This window comes from Pezoporus occidentalis, unplaced genomic scaffold (assembly GCF_034315485.1).
Source record: "Pezoporus occidentalis ecotype Australia unplaced genomic scaffold, CSIRO_AGI_Poc_V1 ctg53, whole genome shotgun sequence".
NCBI classification, from domain to species: domain Eukaryota; kingdom Metazoa; phylum Chordata; class Aves; order Psittaciformes; family Psittacidae; genus Pezoporus; species Pezoporus occidentalis.
The window spans coordinates 3,246,850-3,268,438 of record NW_026915866.1 but is presented as its reverse complement, the minus strand read 5'-3'; the positions used below and the strand labels follow the sequence as shown (position 1 = coordinate 3,268,438).

Genomic DNA, 21,589 nt, shown 5'->3' with positions numbered 1-21,589 from the left:
ATTATTTCAAGTCAAATAATTCTAGCCCATTAATTATTAAAATAAAATTTCCCAAGTGTATGGTATGAGATATTTTGATGTGCTTCAGGGATGCAAGAGATCTCTCCTTAAAATAGTGCATATTTACTTTTCCTGGATAATTGTTGATCATTTGCAACTCAATAAATACAGACCTCTTACAGTCCCCTGACAAGAAACATAATATAGCAGGTTAAACCAAGTGGGACTACAGGGCTTAAACCATGACAGCACACAAATGACAAATCAGAAATTACAGAATTGTTAGGGTTGGACTGGATCTCTGGAGATCCAGTCCAACCCCCCGGCAAGGCAGGGCCACCTAGAGCAGGTTATACAGGATGTCCAGGTGGGTTTTGAATGTCTCCAGAGAGGGAGACTCCACAACCTCTCTGGGCAGCCTGTTCCAGATCCCTGACACCTCTACCATCTGCTGAGCATCATTAGCCAATATGACTTACGATGCATCTTTTCTCCTACTGACTATACTCTGCCCATCTAAATATGTCTATTCTCAGCTTATAGGCCTCATCTTATAATGCTCCCATTTGGCATATAAATAACAGTTGATATGCCTAAAAAAAAAAACTGTAAGAAGTTATGCAGATATATTAATGCTGTATCCTTCTTCAGATAAGGATTGTAATAGATAACACTATGGACATTTAGATTGAATTTTAATGTCAGTAGGCGTCCTCAGTTGACTCTTCATAGTGAGATGATAGCTGTCATGCAAACAGTATTATCCTTAAGAGTATATCATATTGTTAGTGCTGTAACATTGTCTTATTCCTAGGTAACTGACTCAGGTTCACACTTTTAAATCTCTGTTGTAGTAATTTTACCTATCAGACTTTTATTCAGTGCTTTTACATAGTTTTACAGCTACAGCTGCAGCTTAAATAAGTGTAATTTCTATAAGGTATTTCTTGAGTATGTTGCATTACTGTTGGGTTTGTTCTACCACCATAATACCTGCAAATTCTAATTTTCATGCCAAATGGTTTTAATATCAGAAATTTCTATTACAATTTATTAAGTGCACTGAGCATGTTCCTCTGTTGAACAACAGCATAACAAGTGGAGATCAACCTACTCTGCAACAGACTCCCAATAATGCCCCTAGAGACAAGGCTACACTGCTGCCAAAAGAATCACAGCAGGAAATAGAATCAGCTCCCTGTAAATATCCCAACAAGCCCCCAGATTCTTACTTTTAAAAATTCCATTGCCTAAAGGACTGGGAAAAAGTACGAGTCAATCTACAAGAAGCCAGTACGACACAGTAAAACTTTGTAAGGCAGTCATATTTTTCCAGACATCTTTTTGCAGTGGCACAAAAGGAATCTTCCCCTCTGTCCACATTAGCGATGTTTCTCATTACATACTATAAAAGCATTTTTATTAAAAAAAAAAAAAAGAATTAGTATCAACTGTCACATCACAGACTGTATTTGAACCCTATTTTAGGTAAAATATTTATAGAGGAAAGATTTTCTAGTGTTAGCCATGCAATAATTCTGTTTTGTAAGAGTTGATATCACAGAGATAAGACCAAGTCAAGAGGGCAAAATGATTAACATGCTGTTATTTAAGACGGGGGGGGGGAGGAGGAGAAGACACAACAACGACAGAAAATATAGATGGAAAGAGCCACCTGGTAAACCAAACTTATGCAGGGCAAAGAAAGATGGTTTCTGTGATTTAACAGTTGGCTAATTTCACTAAACACCTTGGTTGACAACATTTTGGTTATGCTGCCAAATGCCTGGGTTTGCTCTAATGCTCCATAGTCACAGCACGACTGAGGGTTGGCTTTTTTTCCCCCCACCCCTGCAACACCCTCATACCAAGGTATCAAGATGTTACTTGGTTCATTTACAGATCATGTAATTCCTTAAGCCAAAGAGTTCATAGGCAACTTCCTTTAACCATTCTTAAGCCTAAACTGCTATAGCTGAAAGCACAGTACAGATGGTGTATATTGCATATCTGTAGGGATATCTTTTTAGCAGAGCCCTGTGATGAATTTCCCTGGCAGCACTCTATCTGCCTTCAGATTCATTTAATGCAGGTACAAAGGAGAACATTAACCATGTCAATTAGGATGGTCACTGGTCCAAACTATAGGTAACTGGGGTTTCATAGTGCACGTACTGTGTTTTGGAAGGGACTAGGAGAGAAGTGGCATGGTCCATCTGATATTATTCATCCAACTGCCAATCCTGAATTGGACACCTTTCACAAAAACTGCCCGGAAAGACTGGAACTGCAGGTCTCAGACTTCCTTTGGCACTTGCCTGGTGAAATACGAAGCCCCAGATAAGAAGCCCCAAATCCGTGGCCTGCAAGAAGCTACAGAATCACCATATCAGGCTCCCCAAACACATAAAGCAGGCACTTCATTTGCTTCTGACCTTTTACTTCACTTAATTCAAATCACTGTTTCTTGACTATTTATTCCTCTACCATTAGGCTTGCACTGACATTAAATGCCACCTTTGTTTGCAGTCATATCTTTCTTGCCTTTTTCCTGACAAATTACCTAAAGTCAGAGGTATACAAGCACCTGACAGAGCAATCAGCTGAACTCCAGCTCACAACATCATGTTAGTTATGTTTTTCACCCTGCCAATAGAGCTGGAAGAGATGAAGCTGCTGCAATTGGACAGTCAGATAGCACCCTCCTAGATATATCACAAAAGAACATGTGATGCACTTTAAATCATAATCATGAACCAATTTAACTTTATCTTTTCCCTGGTGATACACACACTTAGATTCAGTTAGTTTTGCCTTTTTATGCTCTTCTGGGAATATTCTTTCAAGCTAAATGCATCATGAAGCTTGCCTGCACTGCTCCTTGGAATGATTTATGGAGGTGTGCAATATATTTCTATGAACAGGTGAGCAATTATGATTTCCACAAACCACAAGAAAGTTTACAAAAATACTAGAGAAGTGACTGAATACCAATGGACACTTATACCTCAGTTGCTTGTGGCAGAAGAGTGATTAAATGTTTTTTTAAGTAAATAACTGCTGTTTATATTTCTGCACTTAAAGCCCTCAGTGTACAGACCTCGAGAGGAGAAATGTCCTGGGCTCAGCAGTAGCAGTCATTTTTCTCCTTCTCAGTAGCTGGTGCGGGGCTGTGTTTTTGACTTTCAGCCTGGGAACAGCACTGATAACACCAATGTTTTTAGTTGCTGCTCAATAATGTTTACTCTGATCAAGGACTTTCTCAATCTCATGCTCTGTCAGTGTGGAGAGGCACAAGAAGTCAGGAGGAAGCAGAGACAGAACCCCTGACCCAAACTATCTAAAGAGGTATTCCATACCACAGCACGTCATGCCCAGTACATAAACTGGGGGCAGTTACCCGGAAAGGCTACGTCACTGCTTGGGTTGGGCTGTGGTTGTATTCTCTCCCCTAGTTATTTCCCTATCATTATTATTATTGGTGGCAGCAGCAGTGGTTTTGTATTATGCCTTAGTTACTGGACTGCTCTTATCTCCACCCATGGGAGTTACATTCTTTCCATTCTCCTCCCCATCCCTCTGGGAGCAGAGGAGGAAGGGGTGGAGTGAGTGAGCGGCTGCATGGTTCTGTTTTGACTGGGAAGGTTAGCCCTTTAAGAAAGGGACAAGTTGGTGAGAAAAAATTAAGAGCTAGAAACTGAAATCTGGAAATGCAGCATCAGTTCCCCAGTCTGAAACCCAGATAGTGTGCAGTATCACCAACACAGTGGAAGTACCTCAAGTCTCTTTCTGTGAGAGGAAGATAACAATGCCTCTTCATCCTATAGAAGTATCATGTGGATTAGTGTTTGCAAGACCCTCAGCACTTCCAAGAATTAATTTTTATGATGCTCAGCCCTCTTATGTTTGCATGCTGAAGATACCTAGGTGATAACGAGTAGCATTTGTATGACTGCACTGCTGGTAAAAAAAAAATACAAAAAAAAACCAAAACAACAAACAAAAAAAAGACAGCTTTGTAACATTTGCTATTTTTTCTCCCAGCTAATGTAATATACTCTAAGGACCTATTCCTGTCCAAGAAGTGCATACTGCTTTATAAAATACACGAAATCCAATAATAATGTTGGTTTAATCTATGGACAGATAATTCTGGGGTTTGTTTTTGTTTTTTCTTGTCATGATAAGGAATAATCATTTTGCTTTTAAATTTACATTCATCCTCATGTATCATTGAAAATTATGGATCATTGAATAATTATGGAAGTCAGTTAAAGAGTGATTAGTTGTAAGAACAGAGAAGATAAAGATGTCCAAAAGAGGATACTGAAGCAAAACACTTAAAGAATTAATAACCTAAAGTCCTGTATATATTATTCATTCAAAATGTCTATAAGCATGGCAATAAACATCAAATGCACAAACTTGCAGTTGAAGGAGTGCCTTCAAGAATATAGCGGAGCATAAAGCAAAATAATGAAGATACCAGGAAGCCACAAGTACTGGTCATTTCTAATTATGACAAATATCTTAGCATCACAGCTGAAGACTTTGCCGCTTAAAACTAGCATTGGCCAAATAACATGGCATATGATCTACATGTTTCATAGCTGTGCTAAGCATGAGAATGTCTGAAAACATTTGACACTTCCATGGGACAGGAACCCAAATTTAATTCTATTATTGGTATGAGAACTAGCATTAAGTTGTCAGGTTTGACAAACTGAGCACACTATGCACAGAGCAGCAAACGCACATCCAGGACTACTTGCAGAAAGATGATCTATTCAGCCTGCAAGGACAGGAATACTTGTGTCAAAAAGGTTTAAAATTTTATCAAAGAAAACTGACCTACAGTAATCCCAACAATCACTCAGAAACAATAAGTCAGTGTTATATTCCTAGTTCCCCTCTCAAACAGTATCCCAATTTCATCTTACTTAACAGCTGCAATACCAGCATGAAAACAATATTTAATGTCTTTAAAATTTTTCTCTCTTAGTAGTAAAAAAATTCTAACTTTTTTCTGTGTGTGAAACTCCTAAATCTTTAACATTGGCATGTCAAATTAACTATTTTAAACATTCGCTGGCACCAGTTTTCTTCATGTTTATATTGCGTCTATTTTTATAAGATACATAATTATACCCTCCAGATTTTCAGCTAGTGCATTTTTCCTAAGCACTTTAAATTTGATGCAGACAGCAGCCTGTGAAAGAGGTGAGGCTCTACGTAATTTAGTGAGAGGTAAAGAAAAAACTTTAGCAATAGTATGTGTTTGATGCTACCTGTATAAAACTTGATATTTAACTGGCCTTGCAAAGAACTCTATGCTCCCCAGATCCAATCTTCCCTTTGTTCAGTTACAGATAAATTGTGTTTTTTCCCCGAACTTTACTGTGCTATTCACTGATTCACTGAAATAAACTATTTAAGCATTTTTTTTAGAAGCACCAGAAACAAAGATTTGCTTGGTACAGTCATGTGGAGCAATTGTATGATTCTCCCTTTCACTTAAGCATGAAACTCCATTGTGTTTTGAAGGATCAAACCACAGAGAGAGGGAGAAAAAAAAAAGTCAATCATGTTTGTTCATTCCTTTCTTGGTTATTGATGACATCCAGAAATGTAACACCAACAGCAAACGGTAATGTTGATTCCAAGCAACAGAAATAATCAGATACCAGAACAGAACCATTAAGGTATAAAAAGCCTGTTCTAAGGTGACTTTAATCAAATTAGGTTTGGGACTATACAGTACTGCTAAGAATAAATACTACAAAAGTAAAGATCTAGTTGGGAGAAAAAGAAGGTCCCTTGTCATTCCTAATTCTTAACAAAGGGCAACCATGCTGCTGAGTGCAATGAACTTTAGTATGTGGTGTTTATGTGGTGTCTAGGAACTCAACTAGTCAGTATCAATGGAAAAGGACTTCACCTAACCCTTTTAAAATCCTCAGTTCTATACTTAAGGAGATATATTCATTCATTGCTCCTATATCCTAATCCATGATGTCCTTGTTAAACTAAATCCCCTCAAAACCTACAACTATTTGGACATAAGTGTTCATTATTCTCTGCTCTTACCAAGATCAGAAAGTGTTAGGAATTCACTACAAAGCCAGACCCTGAGAAGTTTTTTTGTTTTGGTTTTTTTTTTTTTTTTTTCAAAAGGAAAGCTGCCTTTTATGAGAAAAATATCAAGATTTACAGTTATGGATCTGTAAATGGATCATGGAATCAGATGTGCCCATGATCTCTCATGTACCTGGAAAGAACTTTTTTCCACTATGCCCTTATTCACCTTAATCTAATATTTCATCGCTCCCATTTAAAATGCTAAAATCTAAAACAAGACTCCCATAGCTGTATACATTTAAAACACTTTGAAAACATTATCCAAATTATAACTGTGTTATTCCTTCTCATCTATAGATGAGAAGCATTCATCCTTGCTTGAAGATATCAAATCTAAGAAAAAAAGTTATTTATAACTAAATCGTATCCACATCTGTTTATTTAAGGAGTGTTTAAAGATGTATATTATCTAAAAAATGCATTTTTTTTAAATTATCACAGTTTTCTGTACACTACTTGAAGTAGGAACGGTATTTTCTTATGCATGTTCCCCATGAGAACAATACAACACACCCACAGCCAACATTTTAAAAAGAAATAAAACTGACTCTACCAGTTATCTTCATCCCCAGTGCCTTTCAGGACTCTTATTAATCTCTGATAAATGAAGAAGCCTAAACAAAAAGATTTCTCATTCTACACATGCAGTGAGACACAGCTTTCTCAGGCTACTATTAAAAGCTAGATCATTCAGCCACATTTAAGAACCCTTCAGCAAACAAAGATGTTCTTTTACTTGTAGTGCTTTATATATATGTGTGAAAGAGGCAAAATACAAGTTGATGATTCTTGAACAAATGATAAAGCATGGAAAAGGTCACCTTCAACACACAAATATATTTCATAATATATTTCATTACCAATCAGCATACTGATTGGTAATTCCATTTCCTGGAAGCAAGGAAAGAACAAAGAATAAATGTAATGCACATAGTAAGACTTAAAATCAGAGTACATCACACCTTTCAGAAACAAGAAATCTACCCCGATAATACCAAAACCATGTTATACTTCTAATATTTAAATGCAGGGAAAGGTTTTTGCTTGGTTGGTTTTTGTTTGGGGTTTGTTGTTTTTTTTTCAACACAGAACTAGCTTTAACTTTAAGCAGCCATACAAAGTTTGCTGGGAAGAGAAACAGCATTTGGAGAGTTCCAACCAAACATTATAAAACACCTAATCCAGTTGTACCACACAAACAAAGCTTCCCAGACAAGATGGTCTCCTCAGCAAAATTAAGTAACCCAATATAAACATGTTGCTTATAAGGGAGATCATAACTTACCAGGAGACACAGAGTGATCCAGGGACAAACTCAAAGGGAAAAATAAGAAATTTAAAAAAAAAAAAATAAGGAAAAAAAATCCCACAAAACCAAAATAGAAATACAACAAAAATAAAGATCCTGCAAAGCCCTACCCATCATCTCTCAGTGTTTTGCCTGCTCTACTAAAGACACAGCTGGAGGAAATGCAGGACATACATGGGTTTCTGAAGTAGTATAAGGTGTCTGTGTTTCTGTAATTAAAGCTTGCCTTAAATTTCAGGTGATAAAAATTAACAGAACACATTTCCCACTCACCTGGATGGCTATCTAAATTGCTCACCAAAATATCCATCTTTCTAACATCTAGAAGAGCATTATAAAAATAAATTATTTTTAGTGTTGTACTTTTGAGACATCCAACTCAAGAATTCCAAAATGCCAAACCCTGTATTTCCTACAATAAGAGATTATGTTTGAAAACATGTGTCTGGGTCATTAACATTACTTATTTAGACTCTGAGAAAGTCACTTATAAATGTTTTAATACAAGAGTACAAAAAATGTTAAGTTTCTATGCAAGTGTCTTTCAGAGGTTTCCTGGGTGAAAAATGCAGTCACTGGCCAGAAAGAGAGAGAGAGACAGACCACCTGCTATTGAGAGAATATTGGTCTGAGATGTAGAAAACCCATTTTCTAGTCCCCAGTTTCTTTAATTTATAGTAGGAAGAAAACATCTATTGTTCTAAGACATACTGGAACTGAATTGTTATTCTTAAATAAATTCTTGCATTGCAAACAGTTCTACATTTTAATTGTATTCAATGAAATTTGCAAAAATGCTCCGATTTTATCCCATTTACAACAGTGCAACCACAGAAAATACTGTTGGGTTGGAATAGTCAACACACATTTACATTTTCACCTCTAAAATAACTGATGGGGTTAAACAGGTCAGTTCAGATTTATATTTTCACTTTTGAAGTAATCAATGCCTGTGACATAATCCATGTCATCCATGACCTAAATGCAGTCAATGGGCACTGTGCCATTGATTAATCAGAATTTCACTCCAAATCCCTTGGCATAAATATGCTTACTAAAAGATTTTTCATAATATTTTCTGTATGCCAGTGTCCTCCCTCAGACTTACTTATGCCTACAGGTCTCTAGCCAAGGAAACTTAGGAGTTAATGTCTGTATTGAGATGATTAGGATGAAGAACTCTAAGTGCTTTTACTTGGGATATCAAGATCCTCCCATGGAGATTCAAGAAAATGTTTTCACAGTCTTGGTGATAGTATGTTTTCAGCAAACCTGTAATGCTACAAGTATTATGACTTTTTAGATACAGAGTACTCATCAGGGAAAAAAAACCCTGTAGGTATGTATCAGAATTCATTGTGATTGTGTGTCTGCCTGAAGGAAGAAACGTGAATGAACCTAGTATTTGTCCTTGTAGTACTGATTAATTCTTCAGTTATTCTGGAAACCTCATTAAAGGAAAAACAGTAATGATGATCCTTTTGCATGCATTTGTTGATGGATCATCTGTGTTTCTGGAGACTTTATTAGACAATCATTTTTCTGTATGCAGCTGGCTGAGAAAATAAATGAATTTGTAACATTAAAAGCATCAAATTTGAAATACTGAACTAATCCTCACCCTGTGAACAAAGTTTCAACCAATTAAGGAAAACATACCAAAAGAAACGAGAATGCGTGTTCACAAAATCTGCAAAAGAAAGGCAGCTATGATCAAGGCACAGAGGCAGAAAGAAATCAGACAAAACACATGTAGTTCCCAGTGTCATTCCTGTTCCTTTCAGTAATTGTATCAGTGACATTACCAAATTACCAAGATGCTGTACCTATGCTTCCTGCATAAAATGAAAAATAAATACATAAATAAAATCCTGTAAAATGTCCTTGTACTAGGACAACTGTACTTCTGAGCTCACACAAGTTTTCTTGATTGCTCCTGCATTTCTTTCTTGAATTATTTTGTTCTCAGGCTAAAATTCAGGCTGGGAATGGAAATCTCAGGAAATACCATTTTGTCTTCAGAATGTGTAAATATCTGTCTGTCTTCTCCATACACGAAACCTGGCAGGTATATGTTACCCACAATCACTCAAGTCCGCTTTTGTCTGGGTAACAAATTCTAAACTATAAATCAGTCATTCCAAAAAGAATATCCATTGAGGGATTCTTGATCTTCACTCCCTTCTACTGTCTGGTTTTAACACTTCATTACACTGTCCAGGTCTTTACTCTGTTTTAGGAGATTGCTTATTTAATCTGTTTGTTTCTTTTTTCACCCAATTTCCCCTAGGAGAGCTAAACCAAGTACTTCTATTTAAGGAAGTCTAATAACCTGGAGTAGCTATGCAGTAACATTACCAGAATTATTAATTCATATACAATATTCCTAAAATTGCATAGCAGTATTTTTAGATTATACAGTAGCTCCATTGTCTTCTGTATCTCCTCCTTTTAAAACCCATAGGAAGAGCTTGATATTTCTGGTTCCAAGCTGTACAGGACATCTTTTTCAGTGGACACACACAAGGTACAAGAAGATGTGTTCAGATTTGGCCATAAATATAGTGTATTTTCAATGAGAGTAAGAAATCAGAATCAATGGCAGACACGGAGAGCATACTGGAAGAGAGAGCACCAGTTTCCCAGATCCAGTTACAGGCCAGGATAAACTAAGACCTGAAGAAATTACTAGATCAGATGAAAGCTGGAAAAGTATATACACTTTTTAAAAACTTTTCTTACATTAAGCTCTACTTTGATGATGTATTTTTTGTCATTCTATTTCATATCAGTCAAACCTTAGACAAAACTTCACAGCCACATCCACACCCTGCTGGATGAGCTGATGTAAATATTACTCATGAAACAGGTGATGTGGTTCTACTCAGACTTGCTGGCAGAGCCCTGTTCCTTAGGAAAAGCAGGCACAGAGCTACTCAGAAAAAGGAAAAGAGAGTGAACAGGTGCATCAATGCTTCTTGCAACAGGACCCAACTTCTCACTCCTACCATCAGAATAAATTCAGTGTTTTTTCTAGATCTCATACTATGATGACAAAGACTGCAAACAAGGCAGATATTTAAGTCTTTTCTCAGAAATCACAAAATTGAAGGCTTTCATCAAAGACAGAAAGCCCCTGTGATGATGTGACTTTGACAGTCTGTGCTAAACCAGTAAGACATAACAAGTCATAGCGAAAGCAAATACTGATACAGGAAATAAAAGTAGAGTAGGAGGAATAAATAAAACCGCTGAAGAAAGATGAGAGACTGGTTTAAAATAAACTGGAGATTGGGGCAGCAGATTAGGAGAGATGGGGTTGAGTGAATCATACTTCTATATCTCTATTTCCTTTAGTAGAAATACCAAAAATACTTCTATAACAAACAAAGCCCAAAAACCTCAGAGGCTTCAGAGCTTACATACTGCTTAGTGGAAGCAGAAATTCAGGTAGAGAGTGGAATGGGAGGGACAAGAGCTAACAAGGCCTCCAGCCCATGAAAGAGGATCACTGAACCCTAACCTGTACCTGCCCATTGGTCATAACATCTAAGTAATTATTTTTGAGTCTGTTTTGAAACCAAAAAGAAACAATACAATAATCTTATTCAAAGAAGTGCCAGCAACTACTGAAAATATTGGAAATAGTGCATTTAGGTAGAGAGGGTAAATAGGCTGACTATATGTCAACTAGCGTAAGAGACGTTCTGAAGTATAGGTTCAGTTTGTTGTCATGATTGCTAAATTTGGACAACGCCTAATTCTTCAGCTAGATTATATAAAGTCACACTCTCAAAGACAGATCTCTTTGACTAACCAGTGAACCTCATTGTGACTGTCATATTGTTTATTCTAAACATCTGCAGTAAAAAATACTAATCTGATTATTGATCAGATGGAAAATTTCTCTCTTGTTAAAGTTGCATGCACAAATGTCATGAGCTGACAGAGCACCATACCATTAGTTACTACAAAGATCTGAGTTTGCAGAGCCTGAAGAGCTACAAGGATGAATGGCAGAACTATCAGTATATATAGATCTATAAGTTATTATAGTTAATATAGATCTATACCTTATTATACCTACAGCAGTGGTAACACTGCTAAGGACTGTTATCTTCTGCTACTTGTGCTGGCACTTCCATTTCTTACTGAAGGAACAGGCATCAAGAGTATTAATTACAGAAGTCAGAACACAACTGAAGGAAATTCTCAGCTCCCCCAAACTAAAAATGAAAGAATGTAAGATTTTTTCTTATGTTTAATACCAATTAGTAAAGCATGGTTGAGATTAATAACAGAATTGAAATGCAATTAAATATCACTATAATAAATACCAATTATGGTTACTACTTACAACTTGGTTGTGGTTAATAACCAGTGAGACTGGTGCTCATTATAACAGATAATGAATAATTATTTGTCGTGGTTCAAGCCCAGCCAGTAACTCAGAACCATGCAGCCACTCACTCACTCCCCCCTGTTTTTCCTCCCCCAACTCTGAGAGGGATGGGGAGGAGAACAGAAAGTATGTAACTCCCACGGGTTGAGATAAGAACAGTCCAGTAACTAAGGTATAACACAAACCACTGCTGCTACCACTAATGATAAGGGAAATTAACAGGGTAAGAGAATACAACCACTTATCACCCACCAACCGATACCCAGCCCAACCCAAGCAGCGATCAAGCTCTTCTGGGTAAATCCCCCAGGTTATATACTGGGCATGATGTGCTGTGGTAAGGAATAACTCTTTGGTTAGTTTGGGTCAGGGGTCCTGTCTCTGCTTCCTCCTGGCTTTTTGTGCCCCTCCTCACTGGCAGAGCATAAGACTGAGAAAGTCCTTGATCAGAGTAAATATTACTTAGCAACAACTAAAAGCATCAGTGTTATCAGCGTTGTTCACAGACCAAAAGTCAAAAAACACAGCACTGCACCAGCTACTAAGAAGGAAAGAATTACTGCTACAGCTGAACCCAGGATATTAGGTAGTATTAGATATCGTATTTACTAAATGGCTGTCATAGATTCCCTCTTAAAAGTATCCATCACAGTATTTTAGAATAATTTAAAAAATACTAAAATACTATTGCAATAAAGCACAGTGTAATGAGTAGGAGAAAGAAACAGGTTCTAAAAAAATGATGAGATACTGCTTAGTAAGTTGACCTTTCAGAAATACCCCCACCTTTACTTATCTTCAAAATAAAAGGCAAGATTATTTTTAATTACAGCTTAGGAGCATGATAAGTTTTCATAATGAAGTCACTCACATTTGAGCCAGCTACAGTTTTGCTGTTATACCGTGGAATAACACTTGAGTTAAGGTTGCATGACAAATACTGTTCTGCTCTGTTGTATTTCGGATTCATAATTCTGCATTTTTTCAGCTATGACATAACTTTTTTCTCCAAGATAAGTCTCTAATTCCTCAAGAAATATTACACAGGGACAGAAGGACAAACTGTTCAAATGAAGACATTCCCTATAGAAAAGTTAAAGTGCAAAACCCCCAGCAGAGATGATATTCTTTTGCGAGACGAGTAGTAAACTTTTCCCATTGTACAGGAAAAGATCTTGCTCTTTAAAATATCTTTAACCATGGAAAACAGCAGAGGATTGAGAACTAGAATTTGATTTAAAGACAACCCTCACTAAAAAGAAATGCCTATGAGTGTATTGTCAAAAATTGCCTTAGAAAAGCTTTTCGAACATGCACTGTCTGCATACGTGCCTGAATAGGAATTTGTTAAGCTTCTGAAGAACAAGGATGGGGAAGATTGCTCTGAATGCACGTGTGTTGCTAACTCCACAGGGAGAAGGCAATGTGAAGCAACATGAAAAATTGGTTGTACTTCTGGCTACTGTGCAAAGTTGCTCTTTCCACAAGCAAAACCAAATTCCATTGGTATTTCACTATTTACAACACTTACAGAGCAAAGTTTGCTGAATGGCATTAATAATACATTTATGTTTTCATTTTCTCAGGTTTACTGGTTTGCTTTTCTGGGTTAAATCACATGAGAGTTGGCTACCGTTATTTCTTACTAAGGTTTTCTATTCCTTTTGCTAGGTATCACTGACACTCCTCTAAATGTACTGTCTTCACACAAATAAAACATAATGATTCCGTTAAAATAATGGTATACCATGGACTCAGGTGGAGTATCTCTTGCTCTACTGGAAAAAACTTTGCTCCAAATATGCCTGACTATGGCCTTATGTCCTGGTTTCAGCTGGAATAGAGTCAATTTCCTTCCCAGTAGCTGGTGTTTTGGCTTTAGTCCAAGAACAATATTAATAACACACCAGTGTTTTAGTTGTTGCTCAGTAGCGCTTACTCTGATCAAGGACTTTTCAGTCTCTCATGCTCTGCCAGTGAAGAGGGGCACAAGAAGCCAGGAGGAAGCAGAGACAGGACCTCTGACCCAAACTAGCCAAAGGGGTATTCCATACCACAGCACGTCATGGCCAGTACTGGGGGGAATCACGCAGAAGGAACCAATTGCTGCTCAGGTCAGGCTGGGTGGTGAGCAATTGTACTATGCATCACTGCTGATTGTTGTTTTGGGTTTTTGTGGTTTTTTTTCCCCTCCCCCTTTTAGTTTGATATCTCTTTCCTTGTCATTTCCCTATTATTATTAGTAGTATTAACATTAGTAGTAGTGTTAATATTGTATTGTACTTCAGTTATTGGACTGTTCTTATCTAAACTTCTGGTGTTCACATTCTTCCAAATCTCCTCCTCATCCCGCCCAGAGAGTGGAAAGGCACAGGGGGGGTGAGCACATGGCCGCATTGTGCTGAGTTACTGGCAGGTCTTAAACTATGACACCTCAGATGATTTCCTAGCAATGATCCATGTCACACTATGCACAATGCATAGTGAAAATGGTAGCTGAGTTTAGTGTTACCAAAGCTGAGATGCAACATGCAAGCACTCCCAAGGGAATCTTGCTACCAACTTTCCTTAGATTAAACTCAAAATCTTAAAGTGTTTTTGAATAAGCTTAGATTCTCTTTTATATTTATAGAGCACATATCCTATGGGATTGAAAATGACAGGCATCTGCTGTGGTAAAGTTGGATGTAATATGACTATGATGACAGAATTTGCGTTCTCTCTTTATGCAGAAATGCAGACTTTCTTGAAGACGAATTAATAAAATCCAAGAAAGGACAGTTCTCCCCCTTGGTATAAACCCACGTATGATTGAGAACAGGGGCTTGGTTTCATTTCACAGTCTAATATAAAAGCTCACTAGCTCTGAGACAGACTACACCAAGGAGACAGAGCATTTATACTGCTCTGCTTCGTTACACCTTTTTTTTCCAAACCACAGAATAGAATTTCTTTTTCAATCTTCATTTCTACAGCAAGAAGGCAGGAAAGGTTATTATCATGTTGCTAAGGGAAATGCATCATCCCATCATCAAATGCTAGTATTATAGATTGACAGTATTTGGAGAGTTATGGCTTGTAAAACCAGTCATTCACATTACTACTGGAACAATATTGCTGTCTCTTAGAGTGAGTCAGGAAGAAATAACAGTAACAGCTACATTTTATATTACTTTTATTTCTACTTAAGGGCATTGGCTGTGAGATCTATTTGACTTCCTGCTCTAGCTTCCATTTTGCTTGAATTCCAATAGAAAATACTTTCTGTTTTGAAAATTGAATGAAAATGAAAGATTAAATAATGCTTTCTGCCTATTTTTTTCTTGTATCATTTTCTACTGTAAAATATAAAGGAAGGAGACTTTTAATATGAAGAAATACCTTCATTTCTTTTTATTAGAACAACTATTCCACGTCAAAGAAGTCATTTACAACCCATTTTGAGCTATAGAAGGAACATTTCCTTTAAAAATAAGTAAGGGCAAAACCAAATACACGAGAGTGTATTTGCCAGAGTGCTCCTGATGCAAACAGAGCAGTGTTTGGATACCTCAGCTGAGAATTTAAGCATGAGAGTTTATTGTAAGTATTTTACTTCCTTGCCTCTTACAATTTCATCTGAGCTGAGCAGCCCATTTCTTTGTATGTGACATATCTTAGTGGTTTCCCAGGTACAGGAAGAAACAATAACTACCAAATCTGACTTACGATGTTGAATAAATTTCAATGTGCATTTAACGTGGTTTCCCAAGTTAAAAAAAAAGACGTTTGCTTTAGTATCTTGGCACAGCATTGCTCCATTTCAGCCAAATCTAACTGTGAGGTAGGGGTCTTGAAAAATTTAAACCTCCAAAGAGAAAGAAGAATCACTGAATAGCTGACTGTGGATATACCCATCTGTACCTCCACCAGGGAAACCACTGAACAAGCACAGTCCTTAACATTCTAATAGCAGGAATCAGCTGGCTAGCTAGCCGGCTATGAACTGTAGGATGTAACTCTTGCTCAGACATACAAAATATGGGAAAAAGAAACAAAAAAAAAAAAAAAAAAAAAAAAATTTTTAAGGGGTTGGGCAGGTCTGATAAGCTGGTATTTCCTGCACAAGAGGTTTGTGCAGGAGAGACGCAACTTTGCGTCATTGACCTTCATTAGTTCTACTTCCTCAGCTTTAACTCGGCATCATCACTAAGTGACTGAAATTGCAACCCAAGCTACTCACACAGCACATGGATACTTACTGGGGAAAGGGGAAATTTTAAGAGGGATGTTCCTGTGAGTGTAACTGTCCATATTATGACATGTTTGAGACAACAGTGCTGAAAAACCAATTCCCTCTTCCTTCTCTCAGCAAACAACTGGCAAGATGACTTTACTTGCAGTTGCAGCTCCAAATACCTGAAAAGCTCCAGGAGACCTCTTCCAAGAGTCAGCCTGTGTCTAAGCCTATTCTGTGTACCAGGGCTGAATACCATGAAGTCAGGTGAAAAAGTGACATAGAGCTACTTATTCCTCACAGCACAAAATTTACCAAGTTGTATCTATTGTCCCATCATTATTAAAAAAGTGAAAGGCCTGTGGCTTATGCCAAAACTGTTTCATGATGTAAATTTAATGTGTCCTGCATTTTTGCGGTAACTAATCACTGTTTCATTAAAACATGTACTTGAAATGAAATATAGTGATAAAACTGTTGATGAAAAATGATGTACACACATATACAGGAATGTACGCAGCAAAAAGTATCAAACACAGTCTTATAAATAATGGTTTAGAGCACTGGTTTGCTGGAAAAAATATACCCTCAAAACCAATGACATTTTATTCTAGGTATGTCTTGAAAATTCCATTTATATATATACATAAAAGAATATCTATAATTTAAGAACAGGAAGCAGTAACAATAACACTTTATAGTAAAGCAGATAATACAATAAGCCAAAATTCATATACAGTGTTTACTATGAAATTAATGAACTGTACCTTGAAAAATAATGGCTCCTCAGGAAGAGGGCTAACAGGGAGTGAGGTGGTGCTACTAGCTGGACTCATGTCTGTACTCTGAAAGAAAAGCACACAGCGGTTTGCATTTCCAATCAAGTTCTGCAGACATCGTTTTACATTTTGGGATTAAACAAAAAAAAAAAGCTCAAAACGAACACTGAAAATCCAACAGAATTAGATTGGCAAAACAACTGCAATCTGTACAGCATTTACCTTTAATTAGTAAAAATATTCCACTAATGGCTAAGTATTTTACATTTTCTTTATTTTAAATGAGCTCCCCATTCAAAGACTGAAACATATGCAAAAATAACATACTGTGTCTTACAAAAGAGTAATACAAGAGGTTAACTGATCACACAAAAAATTTGTTCATATGAACAACTATGGTATACAATTTTGGTTTAATTAGCATTTTTATTATTATGGGGATGTCCCAGTAGTAAAATTAGGAGCCATATTTAACAGGAAAGCAATACACTGAAAGAAAGTATTTGTATCAAAGTTTGAAAAAAATATCACTTTCACGTGAGTCAATATATCTTATAAATGAACACTAATATATGAAAAGAAACAGTGAACTGCAAAGTTAATATTGAAAATTAGTTAGCATATTTCAATGGACCTATTCGGTCAAAATGCTTGAAAGATTGGTCTCTTTTTTCAGGTAATATTTCAGTAATATATTAGTTAGTATGGTCATTATTTTTACAGATGTGACAGACATCAAAAAAGGTGTGTGGAAAATCTTAATAATTTGGAATTGTAATAATAATAGAAGAACAAAATCTGGATTAAAAAAATGCACCAAAAATTGTTATGAGGAAAACCAGAATATATGATAAATCTTAAGAAATAAGTCCTTAAGTGCTAAAACGAAAAATATCTGCCAACAAAAATAACAACAATAAACCAGAAATAATGTAAGAGAGAATATAAAAAAAAATAAAAATTTTACATGGGTTAGAAATCAATTTCCTTTTCACACTATGGCGTTGCAGTGCAGAAGGATTTAATGAATTGAACTTCTGCAATTAACTACTCAGCTGTCTGTTTCATATCACTATAAATCTATTTTGACATCTCCAAGAAGTCCAGATTCTGGAAGTGAAGAACACTGCTCCAACCATGAAGTTCTAACAGGTCATTCAGCAGATTTTTAAGCAGAGATATCATATTTTATTGAACCAACTGGTACAGGATTAAAACAGATGAAATTTTTACAAAATCCCTATGTCAAGTCTCAAGTAGAGGACACAGACTTCAAAGTTAACACCTACTGAGAAAACCACAGAGTTTAATCAGATATGTATCAGTTACACCATATCTGAAAGAAACAACAAGTTACTTGCTAAGCGAAAGAGATGTAAGTAAAAGAGAAAGGAAGGGGGCATGGTAATTATTTCCAAGGAGAAAGAAAGGTACAGGTAGTTTATAACCCATGGAACACAGAAAGTAGCTGAGGAATAGGAGAGATTATAACATGTCAGAAAGCCACTATCTTTGTTGAAGCCATTACTCTAGCATTTACAAACATAACAAATTTTAAGACTGATTCCTGCACTGGATCATTAAGGAAACTGGTTGATATTTACCTAAAGGAAGTGAAATATAACTCTTTTAGATTAAACTCAAAGTGCAGACAAAACTGGAGACCTTGTCTGTAAGAATGTTCTGCCTTAAAAGCCAACAGTTCAGCTGAGGACAATTCGTCTTTTAATTTACACAGTACAGAAAAACCCTAAAGGGGGGTGGTGAAATCAAGTAACTGCTTTCCAAACCAAATCAAGCACCCTAATTTGCACTTAGAAGTGTGTAGGAAGGTAGTCCAATCTTTTAAGCATTGAAACACTCTCAGTATGAAAACCTGCAAAGTGGATTGGTACCTGTATGCTACACGAGCTGGAAATTCTTCAGTGATAGCTGGACTCTAAGAAAGGTCAAACAGCCCTGAGGATGCCGAAGATGCTTTTAACAAAATGCCTCAAGGCTCAGCCACATGATGGCCTCAGAAAAACATCCAGTTTTCTTTGATGACTGAACACAAGCCAGCTCAGGTCTGGATGCCACAATGATGTGGCACTGTGCCTGAACTAGAAAGGCTGCTGAGAGGTGGGCTATATTAGCAGGAGCACCATGACTATATAGCTTCTGCAAATGGTTTGAGTCTGGCCAGATAGGAGCACTGGCAGAAGAGCCTGTGTCTGGCTACAGCTGTCCATGTACGTATAGCATCAGTGCTCCCTCCAACAACTTCAGTAATTTTCCTCTCTAAAGAATGCAGAGCAGGTTCTCTGCCAGTGTAAATTAATTAAATCCAGTGGCACTAATACAGTTTATTATAGTGGAGAACTGAGTGAGACAGTACCAAAAGGGTTGTTTCTTGAGCTATTAAAAAAAAAAACCTTTCCAAACTAATCACTGCTTTTAGAGATGTTGTCAGCTTGCTCTCCTGAAGGGACGTAAAAACAATTACAAATAACATCACACCTTCCACCTAAATTTACCATCCCTAAGGTATTTGTCATGATCACACTTCACATACAAAAGACACATACAAAAAATATATACATACAAAAAAAACCTATCACTGTGAGTCCAATGAGGACTTTTTATTTGATGTTGCCTGTTTATTTGATGAGCCTGTTCTCATAAAAGCAGCCACGCTTAGACTGGCTTAAAGCTGACAGATTTTAGTTATAGATTAACCAGAAGATGCTACACCATTAGGCTATAATCATATCTTTTAAGTCATAGTAGATGTTAAACATAATTTGTATCATAATGATATATATATTTGGCAAAATTAGGTAAATCAGGACATCTCCTAATTTTGCAGTACTTTGCTGTGGAAGTATAACATTTAAAAAGTATTTCTGCTGCATAGTGATACCACAGCTGCGTTTTGTAGACTGAGCCTTTTTCCTATATTGCAGGAAACCTCTGAGTGTTCTGGAGGGCAGAGAATTTGCAAAGCTTTAATCACCTAAACTCCATTTTTAAAATGTCTGAATACCAAGCAATTCAAGCATTTCTCAGAACAACAGTTTAGAAAACATCTTGTTCATGTAGAAAACAACCCTGTGACCTTTTCTTTCTGTGCTTTTTGGCATTTTTTAATTTGGTGCAGGCTGTTACAATCAGAAAATGGGCATTATTAGAACTTCTCTGATAGCTGTCACACAATTACAATGATCAATGCTCCAGTTTTCTTCTGATTTCTAGAGCTGATAAGCATAAATGTACATCATCCTCTTTGTGCAACTGGATGGGTATCATGGCATCATTCTAGACGGTGCTGATCATTTAACCCTAGAGAACAATGTTAAAAATGTGATGAATTTCAGGAAATTTCTGGATATCAAGGCAAAGGAAGAAAACAAAGTCTAAGAGAAAAGTTTTCCCACTTCTGCATCCTATTTGGGGATCCAGGATCAGGATCCTTCTTGAGGACATATTGCCACCATTTTTGCTGCATGAAAGAGAAAGCAGCTCTTTCTGAAGCTGTTTTAAAGTAGTCACAGGCTTGGTTTTCTCTTGTTTTCTTCCACTTGCTATACCCACCTCAAAACAGAATGTTTCATAAGCCTACATAGTGATGTAAATTGCCTAACAGCAGGTTAGAGAATGTAGTCAGTGTTTTTCCTGCAATACAGAAGATCAAGTATATATAAATGTGCACTGTTAAAACCACGCTCCTTTGAAAACAAGTCATCTTCCAGTCTTCAGCAACTGTTCTTTAAACAAAAACATACTCACTTTACCTCGTAAATTGTATTTTTTTTCACTACAAAACCCTTGTCTTTAATCTGATCTTCTCTATGAAGCAGCCTATGTATCAATCTTTGTTAACTGTACCATAAAATACAGACCATCCACTGTATATAATTCACTGACAGAAGCCAATTTAATTTGTTACCACTGCTTTTCAACAAGGGTAAAAACTGCAATGATAGTTGACTTCTTTGGAGATCAGCATCACAATTTATTGATCTAAGAAGTTACTACTGACAGAGAAAACCTCCACTGTATATTTGAGCTTCAGATCAAATAAATCTTTATAATAACTGAAGAAAAGATAATCTGTGTCCTTTATAGCTTCTAAGGAGCAGTGGATGAGTGTTGAACGGACTTTCAGGGTGATAGTTCTAGTTGTACCATACGTGATGCCACTGAGTATCATTTTATAACCTAGAAGTGGAGTAGAACTAGGAAATTAAATATGGGCAGTCAGCAAGCTCTGTAGTGACATTTTGATATACTGAAGGTAATCTAAGACCTGCAAATGGAGTTATTAATGGGTCTGTATAACATCTTTATGAAATATTGTGCTTAAATATTATTATCCCACTTTATCAATTAAAGTAAAAAAGAAGGGGGAATGATTTGCCCAAAGCTATGAAGTGCTGTTAAAAACAAAGATAGAAATTAAGAACTCACAAGTCCAAGCACTCCATTTATATCCAGAGTGTGCAATGCTCCCCTTTGTGCTTCTAGAGTGGCTTCTGCAGTTTCTGTATTACTTAAAGTCATGAAGAGTTTTTGCTCTTCCTGCAAATAAAATTACTATTAAAAATTAGTAATGATAAGATAAAAGTGTAGACAATGAAATGAGCCTTCACCTACCACCAGGCTTGACTAATTTCCCCCAACATCCCCAATCCCATTAAGAATGGAAGTGATTCTTTAAAATGTGTTTAGAATACAATCCAGATGGTTATTTATAAAGCTATTTC

The 21,589-nt window shown here is 36.6% G+C and overlaps 1 protein-coding gene across 5 annotated transcripts in view; it reads right to left on the bottom strand.

Moving 5' to 3' along the window:
• The window catches only part of CCSER1 (coiled-coil serine rich protein 1), a 709,606-nt gene that overhangs the window by 342,980 nt on the left and 345,037 nt on the right, over window positions 1-21,589 (bottom strand). For all 5 annotated transcript variants that reach the window (XM_062637609.1, XM_062637611.1, XM_062637613.1 and 2 more), the window contains exon 8: window positions 16,833-16,910. In XM_062637609.1, the coding sequence (XP_062493593.1) occupies window positions 16,833-16,910 (78 nt within the window). The remainder of the gene's footprint in view (window positions 1-16,832; window positions 16,911-21,589) is intronic.